The 27,680-nt window shown below is 47.2% G+C and overlaps 5 protein-coding genes across 5 annotated transcripts in view; 3 read left to right on the forward strand and 2 right to left on the reverse strand.

Moving 5' to 3' along the window:
* C922_01256 (hypothetical protein) overlaps nt 1–15,840 on the forward strand; it is a gene marked incomplete at both ends in the record, with an annotated part of 33,100 nt that extends 17,260 nt beyond the window's left edge. Inside the window, one exon of the mRNA XM_008816863.1 lies at nt 65–15,840. Within this exon, the coding sequence (XP_008815085.1) occupies nt 65–15,840 (15,776 nt within the window). The remainder of the gene's footprint in view (nt 1–64) is intronic.
* Nucleotides 15,841–16,102: 262 nt separating this feature from the next.
* Nucleotides 16,103–16,801, reverse strand: C922_01257 (hypothetical protein; the record flags this gene model as incomplete). Its single annotated transcript, XM_008816864.1, has 1 exon — nt 16,103–16,801. One exon carries the CDS (start codon nt 16,799–16,801, stop codon nt 16,103–16,105), a length of 699 nt encoding a protein of 232 aa, XP_008815086.1.
* Nucleotides 16,802–18,747: 1,946 nt separating this feature from the next.
* Nucleotides 18,748–19,732, forward strand: C922_01258 (hypothetical protein; the record flags this gene model as incomplete). The annotated part of the gene is made up of 4 exons (XM_008816865.1): nt 18,748–18,909; nt 19,093–19,215; nt 19,336–19,419; nt 19,562–19,732. The coding sequence occupies 4 exons, from the start codon at nt 18,748–18,750 to the stop codon at nt 19,730–19,732; spliced, it is 540 nt and encodes a 179-aa protein (XP_008815087.1).
* A 707-nt stretch (nt 19,733–20,439) lies between these two features.
* On the reverse strand, nt 20,440–22,495 carry C922_01259 (myo-inositol-1-phosphate synthase; the record flags this gene model as incomplete). Its single annotated transcript, XM_008816866.1, has 2 exons — nt 20,440–21,236; nt 21,424–22,495. 2 exons carry the CDS (start codon nt 22,493–22,495, stop codon nt 20,440–20,442), a joined length of 1,869 nt encoding a protein of 622 aa, XP_008815088.1.
* A 3,120-nt stretch (nt 22,496–25,615) lies between these two features.
* Nucleotides 25,616–27,640, forward strand: C922_01260 (hypothetical protein; the record flags this gene model as incomplete). The annotated part of the gene is made up of 1 exon (XM_008816867.1): nt 25,616–27,640. One exon carries the CDS (start codon nt 25,616–25,618, stop codon nt 27,638–27,640), a length of 2,025 nt encoding a protein of 674 aa, XP_008815089.1.
* Between the last annotated feature and the right edge of the window lie 40 nt (nt 27,641–27,680).

The raw sequence follows: 27,680 nt of genomic DNA on the forward strand, positions 1-27,680 counted from the left end.
CTTCCCCTTTGCGTGTCCAACTCTTCCCGCTGACCGTCCCCCTCATTTTCCCCCCTCCCCGCAGGCATGATCATCTGTTACTCGAAGCTCCTCCTCCAGGACTACATCCTAAACTGGTTTGTCCCAAAAATCAAGGAGCGAAAACTAATCAAAGAGGATCTAGAAATAAAGTTGGAGGAAATCAACGTGTATGAAGAATCCGAACTGTACTGCCTAGAAAAAATTAGGAAGTTTTCCTGCAGCATTAAGAAGCTTCTGAAAAAGTATAACAACACCATAGTGATTCAATTGAAGAGAAATCACGACATGAACAAGGTTCACATAAAATGCATAGAGAATTCTAAGCTGACCAAAACGAACTTCTGCTCCAACTGCAAGAGCATCTATGTCTGTTTGTGCCAGAAGATTAAAAAGGAAGAGCTGAGAAAAAAAATGAATTACATTAAGGGGCAAGAGAAGATGATCAAGGCGATTAGAAACAACTGCGAAGAAATTAACCCCGAACATCTCATTGGGGAGGAAATCAATAGGAAGAGGAGTCAAACTTCGCACGCACGCAGTGGTGACAACACAGGGAAGGCGGGATCAGGGACTGGTGCGGCAACGACGAGCGTGCCCGATGAGCTTCCATGGGATGACGACTTCATGCAGACGTTGTACCAAAATGAAGAACTCATGGACGAAATGAACGTCCTGGAAAATTCCTATCGCTCAACCAACAGCTCAGTCCTCTCCGTGTCCAGTGACAATATTTCCAACTTCTCCGGAGACGACAACTGTATTTTGGACGAAATGGAGAACACCACCATTATATTTAATAACGCCCTGTACGAGGATGAGGACCTTTTGCGAACTGAAAAAAAAACACAGGAAAGGAGTGGCCCAGGAGGAGCTGCAGGAGGAGACCTCTCATATGTAAATCCCGTGGAGGGCACCCGAGGAAGAAGAGATCTCACAACTTGCAGTTTTGGATGCGCCGGTATCTGCGGCGGGGTGTGCAATGGTGTGTGCAGCGGTGCGTGTGGCGGTGTCTGTGACAGTGGGTACAACGCACTGTGCAACGGGGTCTGCGAAGGCACTTGTGTTGGCGCTTGCGGACCCACATGTAGCTGCGCCTGTGGCACCAACGCAGCGAATAATAACGCCATCGAACTCAACCTTCGAAAGAACAACGGAAAAAATGACATCGAGGAAATCCTCCTACTCGAGTTCGAGAAATTGAGCACAGAACATATAATGAACGTGTACACAATACAGAAGAGATTCGAAAAATATACAGAGGGTGTTTACAGCAAAATGATGAATGAACTGGCAAAGAAAAGGGAAGCCACTAAAAAAGTCAAGGGGGAAGAAGATCATCACAGCAAGGACATATCCAAAGGGCGTGGACGAAGCACTACCAACGCGGCCAGCGAAAGCAAGGAACAAAGTAAAACATTAGAGAGTCAGACGAAGAAAAATTTGCAGTCAGACACTACTGTTGTGCTTACACAGGGTCAGCCGGATAAAGCGGCACAGACATCCAAACTTGACACGAACGACGTGAAGACATCAGCCGAGCCGTTGCTAAAGAAGGGAGAAAAAAGTAAAGCCCAGGAGGACGCCACTTCGCTTCAACCCCTTCGCAACAATAAACGGGGTGCTAAGACCACCAAGGCTGAAAAGGGTACTCATCCCGATAAAGAAAAAACTGTGAGTAGTCACAACGCCGGGGTTAAGGACAAACGGGTCGTGGAGGACAATACTGCTCCAAATGGCCTCGCGCAGGTAGACAGTTCGATCACCAAGGAGGAGGAAGCGTGCCAGGGAAGCACGAAAGAGGGCGCAGAGGAAGGGGAGCTGCAGAAGGAAAGGGATAACAGAAGGGGCGACCTGCCGAAGGCGGGTCCGGCCGATGAACAGGGCGCGAAGAAAGTGGAAGCCGTTGGTAAGAAGAGAAGCGGTGAAGTCAAAAGTGGTGACGTCAAAACAGGCGAAAGCAAGGGTGGAAAGAAGAAAGTGGGCCAGGTAATCAGCGCTGTGAAGGGCGCAGAGAGCTCTGCCAAGAAGGAAGGTGCCGTCACGCAAAAGGGCGCTAGCGACTGCGCGAAGGATGGAGGTGCCCCCGTCGAGAGCGAATTGGAGGAGGAGACGGACAAGCCCAGCGAGAAGAGTAAAAACGCCAGCGGAAAGAAGAGCCAGCCGGCCAAGGAGAAGAAACAGAAGGGAGGCGGTAGCCCGGCGGACGATGAGGAAAAGGGGGAAGGCGGCGACAAAAGGAAGGGAAGCAAGGAGGGAGAAACGAAGAAGGGAGAATTGAACAAAGGGGCGGCCAAGAAGGTCGAAGCGAAGGGGGAAGCCAAAGTGGAATCCAAAGTGGACGCGAAGAAGGCGGGCGCCAAAACGATTGAAGGCGCCGCGAGGGAAGACAAAAAAGCGGAGCCCCAAATTGGCGAGGATCAGAACGTGGAAGACCCCATCTACAACTACTTCTGCAAAAACATCTCGGAGCAGATCGAAAAAATGGATAAAGTGGAGACGGTCGCGGCGTACCTTTACAACGAGCTGGTAGAGATAACGAAGAAGAAGCTGAAGAAAAACGTAATACGCGTGGATAACCTTTCGGCAGAAGGCTATCTGGGTGTAGGGGAGGAATTCCTTAGCGCGATGAATGAGTTGGTTCTCAAATTAAATAGTAAGTTTGGATCAGAGGAAGGTGCGAAGAGGACCCTTTCAAGTGGCGCCCCAAGCGTAAGCACCATCTCCAGTGGAATGAAAGGCATCAAAGGGGGAGAAATAACCAACACGGCAGTAGTAGCAACCACGGCGGCAAGACACACCGAAAGTGACCATCCCGGAAAGGGGACTATCAAAGAGGTGAGCACACAAGAAGAGAAGGAAAAAAGAGAAGAAAACAAGTACAATCTATACGACAATGAAAACATTATGAAATTATTAAACATGTTGAAGAGAAAATTGATTTCAAAGATTCTTCTGCCAGATAGCCCAAGTGATAAAAGCAAAGCGAGAAATAAAAAAGTTGTAAAAAAAAAAAAACAAGTTGATATTAAATACATCTGTGAGATTTTAAGAAGGGAATACATTTTCCATGATAAACTTTTAATCTTGATTCAACACATTTTGGACATTAACATTCGGACGAATATCTTCCTATTTGTGTACCTCTTTGCTGGCAATTATTTCTCTCTCCTAGATTTGGATTTCCTGCTGAATAACATCACTTATTTGAATGATTACGTGTATTATAATCAGGTCAAAGTGGAGGAGTCGCTTTTCTTGGGAGTCGATGGCTGCTCATCCGGAAGCGCAGCAGCGATGGAAGCGGCGGGAAAGACGACCATCGAAATGAAGAAGACACAAAACCAGGACCAACAAGCAGCCAAGCAGGAAAAAATGACCACCGTTCGAAGCCCACACGGGAATGCCAAGAGTGAAGCAACCATAGAAAAAACAATAACCAGTAGCAACCAAAGTGGAAAAAAAAAGAAGAAGAAAAAAAGCACACGAAATGGGGTCGTGATTGACGATGTCGAGGGAGAAGATGAAGACGAGGAGGAAGAGGATGATGAAGAGGAAGAAGATGACCTGGATGACGATGAAGAAGGGGAAAAAAAAATAAATAAAATAAAAAATACACAAGATGAGGCCCCAGAAGAGGATGTACTAATCAATATAAACATCAGCAAAATTATTTATGTGCTTATTCTCATCAGTAACAAAAAGATCTTGGCTCATCTGGTTGAGGAGAAGCCCCCTAGGCCACTCAGTCCCAATTACTTTCTCGAACTGAATAAGAAGTACTACCAATTGGTGAACACTGAGTATTTTCAAATAATGAAAGACAGCTGCGCAAAGGACTGGATGGAGAACTTGGACAAGGACGTGGCTTTCTTCGAGAGTCTCAACCTTGACGAGATTGTAAATGGTGCGATTAATTGCGCTGATGCCAATGTTGCCACGTGGGAGGGCTTCCAACCGTGGGGCAATGACAAGTTCGGCAGTGAGGCGGACGACGCCATTCACACCAAGGCCCAGAAGCAGCACCAAGACAGGAAGAAGCACGATTTGGGAGACGGCAAAAGAGGAGACCCCCTAACCCTAACAGACAGCGACCTAGCCGTCATGAACGAAAATGACCCCATGCATGAAACGGCCCTGCAGAGGTACATCCACTTGCACAACTTCATCAAATTTAAGTTGAACTTTAACATTGCCGTGAGGAAAATTAACTTCATGAAGGAGAAGGATTATTCCACCTCTTCCTTCTATACCCTGGTATTTAAATACAATAGCGATTTGATAAGAGGCCTGCATAATCGGCTCTCCCACCAGGCGACAAAGACGCGTTCGCAGCCGCATCGAACAGGCAGCGGGGAATGTAAAACAAAGGATCAGTTGCCCGCAGCCGCTTCTCTCCTCAGCAGTAGTAGCAAGGACCTCCAGGTTAGCGTTAAAGACATTGGAAAGATGAAAGAAATATATGACAAATTCGTCTCAAGGAATACGAAGCCAAATCTAATAAAGGACCTCTACAGTAGGAACGTCCAAATTAACCAATTACTGATGAACACATTCCTGGACAAGGGAAGCTGCCTGAATCAGCCTCCGAGCGGCACCACGAAAGGTGTGCCTAGCAGCTCGAAAAAAGGACAACACCTCGGCAAAGCAGATGCACTAACAAGCGCGAAGGAGATGAAGATAAATCTTTCCAAGGCGGGACCCATTAATGACGACTGGCAGAGTGAGATTCAAATGGGGACAGGAAACAGTGCGTACGATAAGAGTGCATCAATAACAGGCGGACGAACGATGCTGAAGAACAATTACGCCGCGTTGTATGATCAGACGCCCACCAACAAGAACAGCGGCAGTTTGAAGATCTTCGGTGCACATGGCCAAGTTTCCGACGAAGTTGCAGTGACTAGTAGTGCCAACAGCAAGGGAAAGAAAGGAGCCTTATTGGAGGGAGGAAAGAACGTCGCCATTAGCGCGAATGAAGTTGATTCTCCGTCGGAGGACTCCAAGGGTGTAAAAGCCGCGCCCACGTCCGTTCCCACGTCGCCAACAGGTGGGTTACCAGCAAACGAAGGAACAATAAGCGCGATGAGCGGCATCAGTAGTAGCATGAACGCGATCACGGGCGCCTACAATGTACTGAGCGGAACGGGTAGCAGCAGCGCCCTGCACCCGAACAGTACCACCACGGCCCCACACACCAAGTTTGTCAAGAAAAGCAAATTTAAGAGAATATACAATAAAGACATCCCATACATATGCAACGAAGGAAAAACATGGATGGTTATTTATAAGCCAGCTTACTATCACTGCTCCGCCTACACCTCTCACAACAGATACAATTTCTTAGTCAACATCAACAAGTATAGTGATTACTTCTACAACATTCTAGAAAAAATATGCATCAAATGTAAAATGAAAACGAAATTTATGTGCCCCCCATGTAAAGAAATGGAGAACATCTGCAACAAGTGTGAAACGATTGTGGCTAGATTCTGCAAGAAATGCAATTTGTTAATAAAAAAGAACCGAGATGTTTTAAAAATCATTAATAGTATATCTTTGAATGATGTCATATATAGTGGACGAGTGGAGTCCTTTCACCTTTACATGATGAAATCCTTTCCTGAGTTGGAGACTGTTAAAAAATGGCACAAGTTAGAGTGTGGGCTGTGTCATCGTATCGATTTAGAAACGTCAGGTAGTTTGATCATTGCTAAAACGAAAGATGCTCGTGATTTCCTCTTTGACCAATTTCGAAAAAGAAATGTATACAAAGAATACCTACTCCTGTGTCATGGAAGGATTAAGAAGAAGAAAGGATGTATTAATAAATCCATACAGACTCACGAGTATAATAACTTTCATAGCAAGAGTCACTTCAGTCTGGTGGTCAAGACGGGTGGTACTGATGCCTACACAGAGTACAACTGCGTAAAGGTTTACCGACTTAAACGACAAATCGAGGATATCGTGCAGGATATCATGGCTGGCAGATACAACTGCAACAGTAGGGTTAAGAAGGACATTAACAAAGAAATCTATTGCAATGATTATTACAAATTTTTGGATGACGAGAAGAGGAACTTTGCGAGTATTATTCAGCGCTTCTTCGTTCAACAGATCAGACCGTCGTCTCATGGGGACATGCTGGACAGCACCGATTTGATGGCCAACGGGAATGGCAACTATGCCTTTGGGAACCCCATGTACGACGCGCCCATACTGGAAGGCAACAACAACGATTCATTCTTACAGCGAAGCAGCTGCAGAGTCGTCCTAAATTACCACTCCGACTCGCAGCTCCAGGAGCCTACAAAAGGGGGGCGAAAGAAGAAGGCAACGAGGAGGGGTAACAAAAAGGGAGAAGCTAAAAAGGATTCCGCGGAGGGTTTCCAAAGGGAAGACCAGAGAGCAGAAGAAGCAACCGCAGCCGAAGAAGCAGCCAGCGCAGCGGGGGTCACCTCGGAAGACGAACCGGACAACACGCTGTCCAAGCGGGAGGCACTACTCAAAAAGCTGAACATGTCCAAGGCGAACAAAAAGAGTAATAAGTATGATAACCGCTTCGGCTACCCAGCCATCAAAAGGAATGTGTGCCATCACCTCTGCTTCAGATGCAATGCCATCTCGGAAGAATATTTCCAGACGGATCCAAAAGAAGTGGAAAATTACACCAAAGAATTCACCCTCTGTAATGTCAAGATACACACAGGTAGAACCCACCAAATACGAGTTCATATGAGACACATAGGACATCCACTAGTCTCAGACAAGAAGTACCTGAACCCGTCGCTCAGCACTCTAGACAAATACTGGTGCTTTAGAATGTTCCTCCACTCCGTCATCCTCGAGTTTAACAATCCAGACTACTACTTTTACAATGTAAATGAAGATTTGACGAAAAAGAAAAAAACGTATGGAAGTGGAATTGGAACTGGCAGCGTCACCTCCTCCATCAGCGGTGGAGTCTACAAAATTCCAGACAGAACCGTCAAGGCGATATGTCCCCTCGCCAGCGACTTGCAGACTGTGTTGGATAACGAGCTCGAAGTCGCGGAGAGCTTGGAAGACGAAAATAGCTACGTCAACCGTATCCTCAAAATGAACATTAATGATAAACGAAATGAAGCCATGAAGATCTCCAGACAGAAGGCAACCACAGAGGAGTCGACCCAAGTGGACGCCGATCGTGGCTTCGAGACGAAGCTGTCGCCTACACGTGGGGTTAGCGCGCCAACGGGAAAGATGACTGAGCAGCCCGCCGCGAAGGATGCAGGGGATGAGACATACCACGAGGGAGACGACCGATGTGAGTATGACGATTATGAGGAACTCGATGAGTTCGGCGAGTTCGATGAGGAGGATGATGAGCAGGATGATGACGATGATCTGCAGGAGGAAGATGACGATGAGGAGAATTCGAATGAGGAGCACATTCAGGCGGTTGCGCCAGAGGACGATGACGAAGGGGAGGATCAAGTGGAAGAGGACGATGGGGAGGAGGAAAACGATGAGGAGAAAGACGAAGAAGATGAAGATGACGAGGTGGAGGAGGATTATGAGCAGGAAGAGGATTACGACCAGGAGGCGGACGATGAGGAAGCGGAAAACGTTGCCCTCTACGCGCGAAGAGACCACGCGGATAGTGTGCACGATGGGCACGATATGGACGATGTGCAGGTTACGAACGATACGCCTGCTTCCAAAGATGCGCAGGAGCATGCAAAAGGGTTAGTCAACCGAGGAGGCGAGGAAAAGCCGTCGCTAAAGAAGAAAGGACCCAAAAGAGGACAAAGTGAGCCGCTCCTACCACAGCTGCTGCAGCAGAAGGAGGAGGAGAATGAAAAGGAAGACCACTCCCCCCTTGGGGGTAGCAAAAAGGCGTCCGGAAAAACCAAGGTGCTTAAGGAGAAGAAAAAATCAAGCACAGCAAGAGGGTCGAGTGTAGACGTCGCGTCATATTTCGAATCAGACAAGGAATGGTCTGGCGAAGAAGAGGAGGAATACGACGAGGAGGAACAACCAGTCAGCGACGCATCACTGATCTGCACAAACAAAAAAACGATCTTCAAATTGCACCATAAAGATATTTTCTGCATGAAGAAGAACTCGCCAAAGGGAGAAACGAACGAAGAAGAAACAACACCGCACCGAAATGGTAGTGATATGCACCCATTCACAGTGACAGAGGAGGAGAAGAAGAAGGAGAAACTCAACAATGACTTTGGCCAAATAATGGAAGACGAAATTAACAGCAAGCTAAGAACAGACTTTATCTTCCTTCTCAACGAAGCTAAAATAGTTATTGATAATATCATAAGAAACAGCTTTATTTATAAGACATATTTTTATTTTTCCAAGCTGAGGAAGACTCTCTTTTATATTTTAGGTGCCTTTGGCAAGGATGCTTTCAGGAAGAAGAAGAGTTATGTCGAAATGAATTTAACGGAAGAGATGTTTAAGGAGGTGGGAAAGCAAGTCGAGAGGAGAGTACCAGTGGAGTTCCTGCACGAGTTGATTTTGTGTCTGTCCTACATGTTTAAAAACAATCTGCATGTGAAGAAGCGGAAGGACGATATCGTTGTGTATGCCCTGAGGCGCCACTTGAAGTTTCCACAGTCGGGACAGCTGGAAAAATTGGAAAGGGGCGATACGACAAACACTGCCCCTGTGAAAAGCGCCCATACGAAGACTTCCCACCTGTATGACGAAGCCGAACGAACGAGCGAAACAAAAAGCATCGTGATGACCCACTTCCACAATATCCTGTACAACCTAAACTATGCACTAATGCAAAAAGGAATCAACACGTACCAAAAACTCAAGAGCCAAATTGTGGGCAGCACAAAAAGCGTTTATTTAAAAATCACATGCATTTTCACCATGATCATGAAGAAGCTGAACGCGCAGGTGTATCTCCGAGAAGACTTCCACACTATGAACTTCATAAAGAATAAAAATATGTTTCGACTAAACAGCGTTGAGCAGTTTTTCGTTTTATATAAATTTTACGCGGAGAAAAAGGAAATAACGGAACGTAAACTAGGAAGCATCAGTAGCATCACTAGCAGCAAGCGGGGGAAGGTCGACAATATCAAGGTGAGGAACAGGGCCGCGGAAAATCATCTCATGGAGAAAATAAAAAAGATATTCTTTAAGGTCCACAAGGAGAAGGGGAAGGCTAGCGGCACTGACGACGTTCAGAAGATGCAGTATGGGCAAGCCAAGCAGGCAAAGCAACTGGAGCACCAACAGCAGCCGCAGGATCAATGGCCCCATGACGCCGCGTACTACCTCAACAGGGACGAGCTACCCTCTCTGCACACGGACGGCTACGACCAAATTAGCAGAAACGAAGAGACAACTCAGAAAAATCAAGACATGGATAGGAGTAGCTCCCATAGTACCGGCGGATGTAGCAGGAAAAAGAGCTTCGGCATAATCCAGGACAACGTCCACATGGACCTGGGCGCCGACCTCAGGAAGCAGCACTTCCTCCAGGAGCAGAAGGGGAACCTCTTTATGGGCAGCTTCAAGCCGTTTGACAACTTCGGTCCCTTCGACACCCTGGCCCATATGCAAAATATGGAAGGAAAGACAAACCTGGAAAGCGTGGAAAGTTTTCACCATTTGTCGAACATACAGGGAGCTCATAATGTAGGCAGCTTGGATAACCTTCCCAACCATCAGAGGTTCCAAGACACAATTAGCGAACATTTGGCAAAGTGGGATTGCATTTTGCGCATGGAGGAAGAGCGGCGCGGAAGAAACGACGGCATTTCTTCCTTCGACGAGGAAAGCAAACTGGCAAACGGACTTTTAGAAAAAGGCAACTACAACAGATTGGCTAGCAGGACTGGTCACCTCCCCTTGGAGCCGCACAGCAACACCCAGCACGGGCAGCAGACCCAACATAGCCCGCCTAATCAACACAGTGCCTACCTGCTCAGTGCAAGCGACTCGCTGAAGAAAAAATTCGAAGTGATGAAAAGTCTGGACGAAGAAGTCGCTCGGGAAGCGCAACAGATGATGCTCATGGGAAAGGAGAGCGGCCTGAGCCCGGGACTACACACCGGCGGTAGCAACAGTGGCAACAGAAACGGTAACATTAGTAACAGCATGAATGGCATGACTAGCATGAACAGCATGAGCAAAATGGACGCCAGCGGCCAGTATGAGCTGCCACCGAACAGCCATCTGCCAGCATTCTGCAGCAACATGCCTCTGAGCGGCCTAGTAAACAAGGGTTACCAGCACCAGCGAGGAGCCATCCCATTTCTGGAGGCGGCAGATGAGGACAAGAGTCAAAGAGAAGCCAAAACGGCGTTCTTTAGCTTTGGCGAAAGTAGGAACATGTTTAGCCGTGCAGGCAGCAATAATGAAGGGTCGTATGTGGGACGTGGAGGCTACACCAAGGGAGACGTAGGAGGAGTAGAACGCGTAGAAGGCATGGGGGGCATGGGAGGCATAGAAGGCGTAGGTAGAATTGGCCGTGACCTGGTGCTCAGCGGGGAGGAAGGGAAGTATAGCATCAAGGAAAGCGGTGCCGGGGGGTACGAAATGGAGCTAATGCGCAGAGCAGACCGCTTAGATGGTGTGGACGGCCTGGACCGTCTTAACCGCCTGGACCGCCTTGATCGCCTTGACCACCTGGCCCGACTTAACCCCCTTAACCGCGTGGAGGAGGAGCCCGAGGAGGACGAAGAAAACGGGTACAACAACTTCATCAAGGAAATCGAAAGGATAAAAATGGAAACAAACAAATGCCAAGAGAACTACGAAAAGGAAATGATGGAAATAAAAAAAAAAAAAAAAGAAATTAACTACATAAAGGAAACCAAAAGAGATGAAGAAATTAATCACAAGTTTGCAGACGCTACTCTGACCAACTTTACCCTCCTCTTACTGAACGCATTTCAGCTATATGGACTAAGCATGGTAATCAAATTGCTCATATACGAAAATGATATGATTCTCCCTCAGTTCAAAGAAAACATCAAACAAGATGACACCACAACAAACATTGAATTCTTCATTAACATCTCTATTGACAAGATTTTTGAATACCTATTGTTGAAAAATATTTTGAGCAATGCGAACATAAAGCGGTTAAAGGAAAAATTCATTCAGGGACAGACTGCATTTGAGGCCATTCGAAATGATGCCAACAATCTGATCAAGGAGAATATAAAGGAGCACAACTTTGTCTACATTTTGTATAAAGAGAGATCTCGTATTTTCGATGTGTACGAAAGGAAGAAAACGATATACAATTTTCTCATCATCCTCATCGATAAGGTTCTTCAGAAATACCTCATCAATGAATACGTCATGATTAGGCGCAATGAAATTTATGAGAAAATGCTTAGAGTGCTCAATCGAAGCAGGGAGATTGTCAACAATAAGGAGAGGCACCAACCCTCCTCTCTACGCTTTGGGGACAATGCGGGAAACGGCGGAATGCCTGATTACGGCTTCGTTGGTGCGCAGCAGTTCCGCCTCGAAAAGGGCGCAATGGCTATGGGGGGCAGCGTTAGCGGTGTTAGCGGTGTTAGCGGTGTTGGCGGTGTTAGCGGTGTTGGAGGTGTTAGCGGTGTTGGCGGTGTTAGCGGTGTTGGCGGTGTTAGCGGTGTTGGCGGTGTTGGCGGTGTTAGCGGTGTTGGCGGCGTTAGCGACCTTAGCGGTGTTACTGAGCTTCGCGGCGTGGATGGCGCTTTTGGTGGCTCCTTCAGCCCTCGAATGGGCCTGCACGACCTGGGCGCCCCCAGGAGGGAATTCAACAACGGAGGCAGCGGTAACGACAGCTACATGAACTTCAACCAGGAGAGGCGAGGCAGCCTCCACGAGCAGAAAATCCTGAAGGAGCTGGGACAATTCTCCGGCATGACCTACCCGGGTATGCACGACCACCTAAAAGGAGCACTGGTGGCGAGGGCCAACTCGTACGCCAGCAACACGAGCAATGTCGGTAATGTCAGCAATGTCACTAATATGAGTAACGCCACCAATTTTAACAAATTTCTCGACCTGTACGGAAAGATCAATTACAGTGGAAGGGAGGCGGAGAGTAGAAGCGGAATAGACGGAAGGATCGGAATGAGCGATCGAATAAACCTCGATGGCAGAGTGTCCGTAAACAACCTGGGCGGCATCCCCGGAGGAGGAAGCAACCCCCTCATCGAGAAAGGCAAGATCCTGAAAAACAGCTCCTATAATGACGTCAACGCGATGCAGGCGAAGAGCAAGCATGAGAACGGTCATCTCTATGGCCTCGGAAATTACAAGAGTAACTCCTTCAGCACGAACAACCTAAGCTTGCTGCATCTCTCAAGCAACCACTTGGCGTCCCCGGACAAGGGTACTGGGCACAGCGGCAGTCATGGAGGAGATATCCACGGAGGAGGAATCCACGGGGGGGGTAGTCACAGTGGCAGTCATAGTGGTAATCATGTAGGAAGCCACGGCCACCTCAACTGCAGCTGCTGCCACGCGGAACCGCTGAAACATTTGGCGAAGGTCGCATCAAACGAAAATAAATTGAAAGAAATAAACCTCAGCACGAGTTTGAACAGAGGAAACTACGATACTGACAATTTCGACCACTTCTATACCGCAGGTAGCAACAGCAGAGTGTTGAATTCGTATCAGGACATGGAAAAGAAGATCACGGAAAAGAAAGGCGAAAATGAGCACCTCCTCCTCGGCGCTCCCTCCAACTACGCAAGCAGTATGAGCATCAGCATGAGCGGTATGAACAGCCTGAACAACCTGAACAGCCTGAACAGCGGTGTTGGCCAGTCGCACGCGCGAAGCGGACAAGGCGAAAAGGCAATCAATATGTCCTTCTTGGACGACTTCAAAGCGTCCATACAGCATTTTATAAACAACAAAAATGACAAGGAATTCGAAAAGGAGGAGGAGAAAAAAAAAAGAATCCTCGAGCAGAAACACATCCTACAAATGAAGGACAGTAGCAATAATGAGGAAAATGAGAGCCTTAAAAAAATAAACAGCTTTTATGAAAATATTTTGAGCAATACGTTTGAACATAACATTGGCAGTGCGTTGGGCCGAGCGGAGGAACGGAACATCAAACCCGCTAACAACCTTCTGCCTGAAGCGGATCGCGAGGAAGACTTGGACACTTCCGACAGGAAGAAGCAGAAGGCCCGCGAGAGGAAGAAGAAGAATAAAAAGGACGGAAACGTCGGCCACGTCGGCGGTGGCGCTCACAACAGTGGAAAGGACGATTCGGATGAGCGCTCTGATGATGTGGGTGCATACCAGTTCGCCGGCAACATGGGTGGTATCGACGGCAACATGGCTGCTAGCGAAGGCAACAACGCACTCAGCACAAACGTGAATGCTTACCCACAAAGCTTTGGAAACACCATCGCGGAGATCTTCTGCAAAAATAATATGAGTATAGCAAACGATGACAAGGAAGAACCGGTCGCCATAAACGACGCCGCAAGATACGAAGCTGCAAGATACAACGCTTCAAGTTACGAAGCTGCAGGTTACGACGCTGCAAGATACAGCGCTGCAAACTACTACGCTGTAAACTACGACGCCGAGCGCACAAATAGGAGTGGAAATGATCTCAGTGCCCCCCTGATGGAGGAGAATCTCCACATGAACGAAAACCTAGAAATGAAGTATCGAGCACTATTTGCTAACGTAACGGACAACTTCATTCACCAAAACAACATGATGAGTAAGAGCAACAACGTGAAGATGGCTCAGGAGTATAAGGACATGCTTAACAACACCATGTCGAGAGGGAATCAAATGGAAAGTAAACGGCTAGCTCACGACTTTCTAATGAATAGCAATAATTCCGTCGCGAACTATATGAATGAACTTGTCTCACCCTCGCCCCCACCTCCTTCCTCGTCGTCCTCCTACAATAATAACAGTTTGAATCGCATGGAAAAGGGCACACATGATATGGACCTACTGAATAGCACCACCAACGCGTTGTTATTTAAGAGGCTGGGAAACTTCGGACCGATGAGTGGTGACCTCCCAGTGAGTGGCGACCTCTCAGTCAGGGGAGACCTTTCAGTCAGGGGAGACCTCTCAGTCAGGGGAGACCCCTCAGTCCGGGGCAACTTCCCCATGGGGCACTACCTGAGCGACAACAACCACGGGGGCCAAAACGTACCTAACATGAAATACCAGAATGCACTGAAGAATAATTTCCTCTGCGTAGGAGGCGAAGCGACGAAGAGCATGAGCGAGTCCAACATCGTAAATATGCTGTCGGATCTAAATAACAAGGACCTCTTTAAATCCATGAACATCAATAGCGGAGGCAGCGGAAATTACATGAATCACATGGTGGCGGACGCTTTTTTCCCCGAGAGTAACAGTCACGGGATGATGGTGGGCCTGCAGAATAATGGGGCGAGGAGGAACGTGCCGGACAAGTACAGCCTGCTGGGGGCGGAGGCCAGCGGCAAGGCGCTCGAGCCGCGCAGCAGCAGCAATGCCGGCGGTGGAAACCTTAGCGGTGGAAATCTTAGCGGCGGGAATGTCGGCGGCGGAAGTGTGAGAGGCCTCGCGCACCTGCACCCCTCCAACAGCTACAGCAACCTCTATGACGCCAAGGTGAATTCCGTCTCTTTGAGGAAGTATCGCCCCATGAACTCGTTCTTCGACCTCGAGGAGGGCAAGGAAGAGACCAGCAACAACGGAAATAACCTCAGGAGCAAAGCCAACATCATGATCCCACCAAGCGACCTGATGAGCAGTAGCAGTGGAACCCACCTCCCCATGAACAACATGCACCTTGGAGAAGATCGAAGCAAGAACATGCTTTTTTTAAACAACGCGTACGACATAATGAACCCGAGCTGCACGAGAAGCCCTAATAATACTGATGTGCAAAATGGAAAGTCCCCATACACCTACGCAGAAGTGAAGAACATGTTCAGAGAAGGAACACTTATCAACAACGCTAATATTAGCAGTAATGGAATTGGTAATAACCTGGGGATGCAATTTAGCAATCCCCTGGCTACCTCCTATTTCAACAAGACCTATGCCAATGTAGAGGTGGCGAATAAATTTAAAGACTTCGACGAGAGGCAACAGAATTTGATTTACAATCTGATGAAGCAGAATGCAGAGCAAGAAGGCATCAGTAACAGCAGCCTGATTGGAGACTATAACGAGAGTAAACGCGGCAATAATGATACCCTGCTTAATGCCCCGGTTAATGTCCAGCTTGGAAGTAAAAGCAGACTAGAGGCGAGCTCTTGTCTGGAGGCAGATATTCGGGATCGAAACATCAGCGGCAAGGTGCACGTCTCCGCGGGGAAGAAGAAGCAAACCAATGCGAAGAAGCACTCGGATGAGGGATGCGCTAGCAGCCAAGCTGTTGAGAAGAGCGGCAGCAACAGCAGCAGCAACAACAAGAAGAACAACAAGAACAACTTTGCTAATAGCGGAGGTCCTTATGAAACCGAATTGTCCACCAAAGGAGCGTTAGAAATGAGCCGCGGCAAAGGGGGAAGTGCTCCTCCGAACAGCAGCGGTTTGCACTCCCTACCCCTTGATGACAGTTCGACCAAAATTAAAGATAATAAAATGGCACTTTGCGGCAACAGTAACAGTTGCACCGAATCGAATACGCCCCAAAAGAGCGCCGACGTAGCCCCACAGAAGAACACAAATGAGCAGCAAGCGCCCACGGGAAGTGTGCCGTCCAGCAATGCTAAGGCCAATAGCGGAAAGGGGAAAGGCAATAAGAGTAAGGGTGCTGGCAAGGGAAATAAGAAAAGCGGCGGGGGCAAGAAGGATAAGAGCTCCAAGTAACCGTCTCAGCATAGCACCAAGGATCTGTAGCAATTGTACCTCTTCACACGATTAGGCACGCAGAGTTGATGAGAGAGCTCTCGGAGTGTTGACCGCTACATGTACATATGTATTGTGCGCAAGTTTGTTTACTTATTTTATTATATTTTATTTTTTTTTTTTTTTTTTCCAAAATGGTACTAGTCCCAATTTAATTCATTTATGCCTGAACAACACGTGGAGGAATCCCCGCTTGGGTGATACCTAACAATATATTACTGTGTCAAAGGTCGAAAAAAAATTTAAAAATAAAAATTGCGATTAAAATGACCACTATAAAAGATACCACGAGAAAAACAATGTACATGAAGTTATCACGGCGCTCCTGAGCTATGAGCATATATCTCACTGTTGGACTTTTTTCAAAGTTGTACATGTGCTTCTCTTCCACTTCGCTGGGGATTTCATTACCCCCCGGGGGGATTAGTGATTCCCCCATGAAGGGTGTGAACTTCGTTGACACGAAGGAGTATAACCCTCCTTTCTTCTGTGCCTCTCGTTCAGCCATGTGCTTCGTTGCCCCGCTGGTGCTCCGATTAGCCAGTCCAGGCTGCTTCGTTTGTGGCGTTTCCCGGGATTTCCGCGATTCCCACGATTCTTCCGATTGTTGCGACTGTTCCGATTGTTGCGACTGTTCCGATTGTTGCGACTGTTCCGATTGTTGCGACTGTTCCGATTGTTGCGACTGTTCCGATTGTTGCGACTGTCCCGATTGTTGCGACTGTCCCGATTGTTGCGACTGTCCCGATTGATGCTGCCCCCCCAGGGGTTCCATGCTATGTCTCCATTGGCCCGTCCATGCGTTCTTCCCAGCCCCCCTTCGGATGGCCCTACTAACACATCCTGCCAATTTCACATCGTTCAAGTAGCCCAGGAGGGTAAGAAGACAAAGGAGGAAAAAAAACGAGGCCACTTTTCTCATCTCTGTTCTCTTCGTGTTGTATCTTCCAAGGTATGTGTGGGGGAGTTCATAACTGCTTGGTTAACACATGACTACCCCCGTTTCTCCCCTCTGAGTGAACTAAAAAAAAAAAAAAAAAAAAAAAAAAGTGCCTTCTGTGCACCCTGTCGTGTTTGAAACGATCGCAGAAGTGTGTTAACATAGGTTAAGGCATAACTGGTGGGACATGAGGTGGAGCAATCAGTAGGAGAACATGTGGCATTTTTTTTCCTCTTCGCCATGCCCCATAGTGTGTACACGCACAACAGTACCAATGTCTACGCGCAATTCAACTCTGTGCATGCGGAACAGGAAGATATGGTGGTCGTTTCGCCAAACATGTGTTTAAATAGGACACACTCAAGGAATTTGCCCCAATATGAACAAAACTTTTGTGCCAAGTTACACAGGAGAGGAAAGGAAAGAGAAAGGAAAAAAAAAAAAAAAAAAAAAAAAAAAAGAACAAAAAAAAAGAACAACAGAAAAAAACAAACCCGTGCATTCAAGTGCTTTGGAAACCCTATTCATTTTAACCCTCCTCCGTTCTGTCATCACGTAGTAGCAACCATGTGATTCTCCACACCTCGCACGTAGTTTTCTTGAACCATATTTTTGGGAAGGCATAATTGTCATTTTGGATTTATGCGCCTGCCTATTCAAAGAAGACACTTCCACCTCTAGCACGAACCCCTTCCCATGTTGGTGACGTGGGTGTTTTTTTCTGGGGGGGGAAGAGGAGGAGGAGCAGCAGGAGGAGTTAATCCCTCGGTGACTTTCTTTCTCCATCGTGCAATCAGTGCATGTGCCCCTCCCCACCGAAACTTCTCAACCTATTAGAGGTCCTTAAAAGGAGCACATCGAGCATTGCCTTGCTACCTCCTTTTTGTACCTACCATAATGTGGTAAGCATGTGCACAGACAACAGGACTCTTTCTTCTTACTTGGCAGGGGACTGCACTGTTTGTTTCTTCCACGATTGTGGAGGTTTTTTGGGGGCTGGACGGATGGCCCATGGCCCTACGTGCGTACAGGCACTTGCCTGCTTACATACGTGTATATACCTATGCATGGAGAGTGACACACTTTTCCCACCTTTCCCTCAACAACTGGCCGTGCAACCGCTGGCGACGCATCCTCACAAGCAGCATTGTTAGCACCGAGATGACAGAGATGGAGAGGGGTTTAACCACACAGAGGAGTCAAGTATTAAATTCCTACAACTGCCTCGTTCCTTCTTATGTACAAAAGGTGAGACACAGGCACAGACCCTTCGGGGGAGGGGGGTGGCACATAAGCTTAAATGACAAAGGACTACCTTGCTTCCAAAACAGACTCGAAAAGAAGGCACCCAATTTTTTTGTACCCACTTTCTTGTCTCGCTTCCCTTCCTCTGTTGTCATTTTTCTTTTTAAGAGGGCAGTGTGGTTCCCTTTTTTTGGAAGCAAATATAATAGGACCCATTTTTTGTACCGTTTTTGTACTTTTTTTTTTTTTTTTTTTTTTTTTTGCTGCTTTTTGTTGCCACGCTTGTGAAGCACTTCCAAAGTGGAATATACTTTCCCCTGCGCTTTTCCCACTTGGACTTCTAGGAAAGTTTCGCCTTTCGACACCAGTGCACTTTTCCGTTGTATGTTCATTTTATGGACATATCGCTACCCAGGGAAGAGCCACCCACTCGACGGTGCTTCCGCGGCAAGGGGGCTGCATTTTCTGTGCTAAGTTGGCGCACTTGGAGGAACGAACAAAAGAAAGGAAAAAAAGAGGTAGCCAAAAAAGGTAGTAAAAAAAGGTAACCAAAAAAGGTAGAAAAAAAAGGTAACCAAAAAAGGTAACCAAAAAAGGTAGGAAAAAAACCAAGCAACATAAGGCAAAACAAACAAACGAACGAAGCAAGCGCAACGACGCCAGCTATGCATATTGGGGGAAAAATGCAGACGCAACTGCACATCGCAGACGAAACTGTCAGTGTAACTCTTGCAGTGTTTAAAAATGTCACCAACGCGAAGCAGCTTCTAACGGCGTACAATGAAAAAACGCTGGATGGAGACCCTGATATGCGCCGCTTCTTTCTCCTATTAGATTGCCAACTGGTAAGGGAGTCAAACAAATGCGCGCAGGGGGACAGCCCCCCCACAGTAGCTGTACTTATTTCTAGAGAAAATAACCCCACCAACAAGACAATGCCCTGTGATGGGAAACCACAATTAGGATAAAGCTAACTGAATACTCCCCCCTCCTTCTCAACTTCCCTTTTCACTTCAATCCCCATTCAGATTTTCAGTGAGAATCACATACTGCACAGCCTCTACAGAGCGTATCATAATCTCTTAACAAAAAAAAGGGTCACCAGAAATATCGTGCTGGAGGTTTTCTTCTTCCTATCTGCGCACGAAAATGTGAGTTTTGGTGTCGCGTCCGCCCACCCACTGAGCCACCGCTCCCCCATTCATGGCATCGTCATTTACCCCTCCTCCGTTTATCCCTTCTCCGTCTATCGCCGCCCCTCCCCCCCCCAGATCAACGAATGCCTCAAGCAGTACCAAATGCGGGAGGCCTCCTCCTCGGTCATTTACGTCGGCGTCAACATTCCGGATGACGAGGTGGGCCCGTCTACACTGTGCACTTGGTGGCGCGTCGCACAGAGTCGTATGGCTCCCATCGCCTTCATCGCCCTCATCGCTCTCATCGCCCCAATCGGCCACATTGCCTCCATCACCCATGATATCACTCCCCCCAATGCAGGTGCTCTCCTTCACGGACCTGATATGCGGCCAGCGGACAGGCGTGGATGACATCCCCTTCCTGCGCGACGAGAAACAAATTATGCACAACTTCAAGTGTGCAGGGGAAGTAGCAAACCTGGAGCGCTTCATCTATCATGCCATCGCCTCGAAGAAGCTTAACTTAGGGTGAACAAATCGCGTCGTGAGCGAAGCATATATATTGGAAGCATGTATGAGCGAAATGCACCACCTCTACATACGTAACATCCTTTTTACTTTCCTTTCAACTTTTCAACTTGGCGTTGTGAGCAGTTGTGGACATGTTCATTTTTTTTTTTTTTTCTTTTTTTGTCTTTCCTTTTTTTTCTTTCCTTTTTTTCCTTTCCTTTTTTTGGTTCTCCTTTCCCTCAAAAACCTACGCCTCTCCTCTTTTCGTCTCTCTCCCCGTTCGCCATCCGAACAGTCGTTTCGTGCAACCATCATAAATGGGCAAACGTTGGAAAGTGCCGCAGGAGGGGTGGGCGCGATTCGCGACGAGGTGAAAAGGGAAAGAAAAAATAATAAAAAAAAAAGGTAAAAAAATGGTGAAAAAATGGTAAAAAAAATGGAAATAAATGGAACATAAGCGAGGGGGAATTTCTCTTAGAAGCCAGGCAAAATTACACCCAAATTGGTAAACAAGTGATTTAAAAGGAAAATATGACAGGCGGACTGTGGAGAGCATATATATATATATACATATATATATATATATATATATATATATATATATATAAACGCTGATGAAGAGGAGGCACGTGAGCTTCTTGCGTCCTGATAATGTACCATCGCACATCCGATTCAGACGGCACTGCTCTGGCGCACCTCTGCATGAGGGTATCACACAACAGCCGCTCCTTAGATCATGTAGGGGAGGTCCAAGTGGTCGTCCACGGGGAGACCACAAATGATTCGTACATAGTTGCAGAGACTCTCCAGCTGGGAAAAGAAAGAGTGCCTCGTTTTGTACACACTTGAATTGAAGGGAGATTTACAGAAAAGACTGGATAAGAAGAGAACACATTCCATTTTTTTAAATTCCGGATACTTCGCTTTTACAATGGTGTGAGCCAATTTATAATCCGGACCAACGCTAATAGGGTTGCTGATCTTGGACTGCGCACCGGGAACAATTCCCGAGGCACTTAAAGATGGACCCTTAAAGTAAACTCTCTGAGACAATTCCACCAAAAGAATTAAATCAATCAAAATGGGAGAAGCCAACAGAGAATCCTGGCAAACATTATACAGCGAAATTGTGTTCTTCCCGTTCATAAAAATTTCACTAATATACTCATCGATGGCTTTCTTATCATCTCCTACATAGGGGACATACTTTATAACAATCTCGCTGTTAACCTTCTGCTTTTCTATCGCCTCTGCATATGCGTAATCCGCTTCCAGATCTGTGACGTCCGTGGAGGTGGACAACAGGCTGTCTCCCTTGCAGTAGTCTGCACTCTGTTTGATGAATTTACTGGACAGGGCTGCCTCTTCTTCTTCGTCAGCGTACATATGCTCATTCGCCTTGACGTAATCACAGATGAGGTTGCTCTTTGAGATTTTCTTGCTGTAAAATTGGAGCTCCGAGGAGAGGTTCTTTCCGTCGTTGTTTCCGAGGTGGTTGTACGAGACGATACTCTTCGGTTTCAGGCCTAGGGGGGGAAGTGGAAAGTAGGACAATTTGGAGGTGGGAGGAGTTATCGGGCAGGGCCAGTCGCGTGGAAGCGGCAGAAAGGAAAGCGGAAAAATGCGAAGCGGAAAAATGCGAGGCGACAAAATGCAAAGCAGCACCGCACAGCCGCACCGCGTAATGCTACTCGCTGCTTAGCCGCGCCTTACCCGTGCCGAAGTAAAAGTCGAGGAGGAAGTTCTTGATCTTCGTTTGGCCCGTCTTCAAGTCATTTCCGACGATGAAGATGCCTTTCTGCTCAGCCAGATGTACCACACCACTGACGAGAGTATTCTGGGGACTGCTGTTGATAAAGGGAGAGTTCTCCAAAATCGAGGCCAAGGCATACACAATACTTGGAGAAACAGATGGGTGATTATTCTTACATGCCAGAAGGATATTTTCATATGTATCATTCACCCCTTCGATGTATGGAATGTTCTTCTCAGTGTTCCCAGACCATAGGACAATTACTTCGTCTAAATTATTTGCCTTCTTAAAGCTACAGATCTGTCCTCTCACTTGTTCCAGAACTTCTAGCTTATTGTTTCCCACAAGAATATTGTTTACTCTCTTCTGCTGATTGGCTGCAATGAAATTACCTTTGAAGTAGACACTCTTCAGTGGGACGTAGTTCATGTCGTCTTTTATTTTTTCTACCAAGTCTTGTTCAAATACTTTGTTTCGCATAAGACAATCTTTTAAATTCAGATTGTTAAGATCCCATCCTCCGAAGGTGATATTCTCCGGATTGTACACCTCGATTAGCTTGTGTATGGGACAATAGGAATGCTCTCGACTCTTTGCATCATAGCCTAGCCTCACGTTGGAAGAGAGGAAGACACTGCCCAAATAGTTTGCCTTCTTCACGTCGTACTTATTTGTGTACATTAGCTTCTTCGCGTTTGCACAGATTCCTCCTAACAACGTCGTGGCGTTGTTTCCTCCAATGCCGATTAATAACACCCCCAGTTTTTTCTCCTTCATTTTCTCCACCTTGATTTCGTAGCTCGTGCTCACCTTCTTGCAAGAGAACGTGACCTTTCCCCCTGCGCCACCTTTTCCACCACTGCCACTGCTCCCCTCCTTCTGCACTTGCGTCTCCACATGTTCGTACGTCGCGTACACAAAGTTGTCGTCTTCCTTCCTGTCGAATTTCACCTCGATCCCGTCCTCCTTTCCGTAGGCGCTGCTTCCTGTTGGCGCCTTCGCCGCGAACTTCAGTCCCTGGAAGTTTTCCATGCCGGGGGGGAGGTTAGCCGTTAAGCGATAGCCGCTTGGGCTGCAGTCGATTTTGCCTCTTATGCGATTCGCTTCGTCACGTGGCTTCCACTCGGGGGGTAGCTGGGGGGGCACTCCCTTGTTGCTCCTCTTGTGCACACTTCCTTTGCCGACTTTTCACGTTACTCCTGCGGGAAAAACGCGATGGGGCAAAAGGGGGCGTAAGATGGGAGCACTCAAAAAATATGTCGAAGTGCGGCACATGCGGGGGTTACTCACGGGCGAACCACTTGCTGCTCGTGGCGACACACACGAATCTGCACCTTGGAACAAATCCAACCGAGTTAAAAAAGAGAAAAAAAAAATAAAGTTAAAAAAAAGATCAAATGGGAGCTTATCATTAGAAATAATTTCCTCACAGTTGCACGATGCAATTTTTTTCGAACACTTCGGGATGCGAATTACTTTTTAACGCGACATACACATTTGCCCAATAGTGCTGTGAAACGCATTCTCCCCCTTTGTAATGCCGCGTTGGGATGGTACACAGGTTAGAAGTATCCCCCGCTTGATACTCTCCTCTCCTTGCTAGGTTCTTATCACGCCCTAGGGAAAACCGCATCAGTGGCAATCCCTTTGGTAGGTGTCTCTGCTTATTTGCACAACTCCGTGCCAATCATTTTGTTCATTTTGTTCATTTTTTTTTTCTTCTTTTTTTACTTGTATTATGCACGCGATGTGTTCTTTGGAAGTGCCTCCTTTCGTGGGGGTGGACGACTGTTCTTTCTCAAAAGCTTATATCAATGAACTTACGCTTCAGGCAGCGCGTATGCACGTTTGCGCTAACTATATGCAATGCTATTTCTGTTACGTGCACTTAGAGAAATGCCGCTCCCTTTTTCGTAGATCTAATGTGTTTTTCTTCCCTTCCTACTCTGTACTCATTTAAAAAAAAAGAAAAAATCGCTCTTAACCTTTTGGCGTTCGCGTGCGGTCTCTTCCTGATATATCCGGTCACTTTTAACTTCGTTCGCTTCGCTTCTTCGCTTGGCTTGTTCGCTTTGCCACTTGGCACCTTACAGTGGGATGACAGCGCCCGTTTGAAAATGTCGAGAAGCTAAGGTTCAGAATACGTTCATAATTTGTTGGCAACGTTTTCAAATTTTTTCAAATTTTTTCAACTTTTTCATTTTTTTGAAACTTCTATTATAACAATTGTGATGACCTTTCGTGTTTACAAAATATGCACTTCTTTTTTTTTTACCTGTTTGCGGTTTTCTTCCGAGTCGACACTATACTCCCCTGTCGACCAGTGGAGCATCTTTTGTTCTGAGCTGGGGAAGTACCCGTATCGCATTATGCAGGTCAGTACGCATGTCGAAAGGTACTTCACAGCGCATGTCGCTCTGCAGATCGCTCTGCACATCGCTCTGCTTTGAGCTGCACTGTCGCTACGCTTTCACTTATCGTTCACTACGCTCCTGCGACGCCTTTTTTGTGCGCCGTTTTGTGATCACCTTGGCCGGCGAAAAACAGAGCGCAGTGTCGATCCATGCGGGGCAGCAGCGTGCCTACTTGGATGCGGAAAAAATGGCTGACGCGCGACGTGCCTCTTGCGATAGAGCTAATGGTAACAACGCACCTATGGTTCCCACCCCGAAAGTATCCTCTCGACTGAATGTATCATCTCTGCATACTTTACGTTCGCCTTTCATCAGATGCGCATACTTACGCAGCCTAACTCACCTTCCGACTGCAGCCTTTTCCCAGCGAATTGTCACAAAAATGAATCCTCACCGCGGGATCGCGTACAGTGCTCTGAACCAGCGTGCATAAACAAGTGCGCCTGTTCATACCGTTGCTCATCTGCCACAGATGTATAATCTCTTTCCCGTCCCGTCCTCTCATGTTCTACTTCAAGTGACCGTCACACGGTGGTAAACCCTCGTTCGACCAGTCCCTATCTTAAATTCCAACCGGATCAAAACACTCACGAAGGGTTCTGCGTTACCCCTCATCAGGTGGAAGTTATCCTCGTGAGATTTACAATTTTGGGATGAATTCTTCCCCCCACCGAAGAGATTTCCGTCTGATTTGCACACAACATAGGAAAGGGGCACCGGGCACATAATCTGTGTATACTTTTACATGTCCTGTCCTCCCCCGTACATGCTTGAAAGGGAAGGAAGATATCACTTAGCCTTCCGTTGAACACGTGGACCCATCCCTGTGTGTACGTCCGGGGGGCGGATCCCAAATGGTCATTCCGTGAGCTCACCGGCAAGCATCTCAAAATGGATTCCACAAGGTGGAATTGCAGAACGAAGGAAGCCTCCTCCCTCCTCGGCATGTCACTTGATCAATCGAAAGCCAAGCCACACACGTCGGCCACATGCATATGAATATATATATGTACATAGGTATATATGTATATACATTTGTGCTTTCTCTGCTGCCAACGCCCACGGACAATTTCCTCTACAAAAAGGGGGCATCGAAACAGTCCAATTTTCCAAATGATCGAGGCGTTCCCAATTTGGGTGAACTTCCTTGTAGCTCTCCTTTCGTCCACTACACTTTTTTCTGGGTGAGAAGAACATTGCGTTTTTGAACCCACGGGGATGGCGTCTTCGCCTTGACACCATTTGGCCCCTACTGCACGTAGTACTACCTCTTAAGATTTGCTCTCCACCCAGGGCGTCAACCCTTCGCCGTTCCTCACCCATTAGGGGGAATAAACTACTTGGATGAATGTCCTCCCCGTTTGTGCCGCTCCTTTTTTGGGCGTCGACGGTTCTCTTCTCCATGTAAAGCGGCATATTTAGGTTCTCTTCCCCGGCAACGTTTCGATGTTTTTTTTTTTCCCATCACGCAACTCTTCAAATGGAAAAGGCTTTGTTTTTGTTTTTTTTTTTTTCTTTTCTTACAAAATGAAGTGTACAGGTTAATGCGTAGGTAGCCAACGCTAAGCGACTAGCGTGGGGGAGGAACAACGAAGTTGTCCCCGTTTGATGAGAAGCTTGTCGAAGGAAATGGAGGCTCCAAAGCAACGTGGTATTTCCATCTTAAAGGGGGTGCACCTCCTGAGTGTTGCGTGTAGCCACAGGGGGTGGCCGGAGGGGTGAAAGTTAAGTAAGCAAAATGATAAGAACACCGCGGTTGCTACTCTGGGGGAAGGAAAGACTGTACAGCACGTTCACGTGCAGACGCGACAAATTGGATTCCCTTAAGAGGATATCATACGAGTTCTACAAAAGAAGCCAAGGCAAAAAGGGGGTGCCTGCAAGGTTGCAGGGGGAGATGGCCCCAGGCGCAGCGACGTTGAGTGAGATCCCACCCGATGATCTGCCACCCGATGAGCGGCTGTACCGCGAAGCAGTAACCGTAAGCCACTCCGTTGAGAAAATGCTCCGGGAAGACATATACAACAGCCAAAGCTACGTCCTAATCCTTAAGGGGCTAGTCAACACCCTCACCCATGTAAGGGGTAAACGGAAGAGAGCACACTTATGGAAGCTTATTACCACCTTTGTGGGATGCTTCCAACGATACGTGCACCTCATGAATGAACAGGACGTCACCTTGTTGTTGGATGTAATGGCAAAATGTTCCATCCGGAAACCAGAAATAACTGACCTGATAATGCAGCGGCTAGGCAAGGGTGAAAAAAACACGTTGTTTTACTCCCTCAATTCGAAGAGCGTCTGTATCATTTTGAATAGCCTACACAAGGTGGTAACTCAGGGGAATCCCACCCATCGCTACGCCAGCGCAGTTCACCGCCTAACCAGTGATGTCTTCCACTTCTACGTCGTCAACAGGTACAAGAATTTCTCCATCGGTCAAATGATCATTGTCCTGCACTCCATGCATCGGTATGGTTACGAGAAATGCAGAGTGGCGGGGTTGATAAGTCACATTGCGCATCGGGTTTTGGAGACGTGCCAAAGGGGGGAGGCCTCCAATCGGGGCGAAGCCTCCAATCGGGGAAATGCTATCACCGGAGGGGGTACCATTGCCGCTTTACCCTGCAAGGGCACCAAAAAGAGGAGCAAAAGAGACAACTCGGTTGAATACGAAGGGGATCCACAGTGTGACTTCAACGCAGACGAACGTACTCGACGGAGGAGAGGCTCTTCCCCCTCTGCTTTCCTATCAGGAACGGATGACTACGCTTCTATATTCGATCTGCACAATAAGTACGAGTTAATCCTTTTGCACACGCTCAGCTGCTACAATTACTGCAACAACGGTTTGCTTCGCGTCCTCCTGTGTGAAGTTAAGAGGAAGCTATTCACAGCGTACAACGAAAAGGAAGTATGTATGTTCCTGTCTGCTGTGAGTAACTATTTCGCCATACCGACAACAAAAAGGTTTGAAGTGTATGTGACGGATGAGGAGAGTAATATAAATGAAGACAATCAAGTGTGTGCCTCCCAGTTAGTACGAACAGTGGTGATAAGGGAGAAAAAGCGGCTGCGAAACTACACCAAATTTAGCATCGCCACAATTTATATTGTCTTGTCCAAGTTAAATTTCTTTTACGAGAATAAACATGCAGATGTTTTTTTCCTGGACAAGTTGTTCGTTGCGAAGTATTTTCCAGAAAAAAAAAAAAAAAAAATGTTTTTTCCCGTTGAGGAGGATAACATAACGGCCAAGACGATAATAAGTTTGTTGTTTTCTCTCATTTTAAATGGCCAAGGGGATGTCACTTACTACGGGGCTCTGTTTGATACTTTGATGCTGCAGCTGTGGGATGGCACGGAAGGGGCCGGCACAGGAGGGGTCTCCACAGAAGGGGCGTCTACAGAAGGGCCCTCCACACACGTCCCCCACGACGTCAAGAAAGCCATCCGTGCACTGCAACTCCTGTCCGTGCAAAATTCCCACCTCCTCTGTGTGATTTACACATACCTACATTTACACAACATGCTTTCCCAACTACAAAACACCAACTTACATTTTTTCCTCTTCCTCTTGAGTAATTTTAACTATATGAATTGCACGCACTTGAGGCAGCATGTGTCGTCCCAAATTCACGCCGAAATTAACGCGACCATTGGATTGATAAGGAATAAAAAAAAAAAACAATTCGTCCTCACCAACGAGTGCTTCGTTTTTCCCTACTACGTGGATATTTGCCTGGGCGGTCCCTGGGCGTGACGGTGAAGGTAAAGGAAACAGGCGAAGAATACGGAGAACG

The sequence above is a fragment of the Plasmodium inui genome (assembly GCF_000524495.1).
Source record: "Plasmodium inui San Antonio 1 unplaced genomic scaffold supercont1.4, whole genome shotgun sequence".
Lineage (NCBI taxonomy): Eukaryota > Apicomplexa > Aconoidasida > Haemosporida > Plasmodiidae > Plasmodium > Plasmodium inui.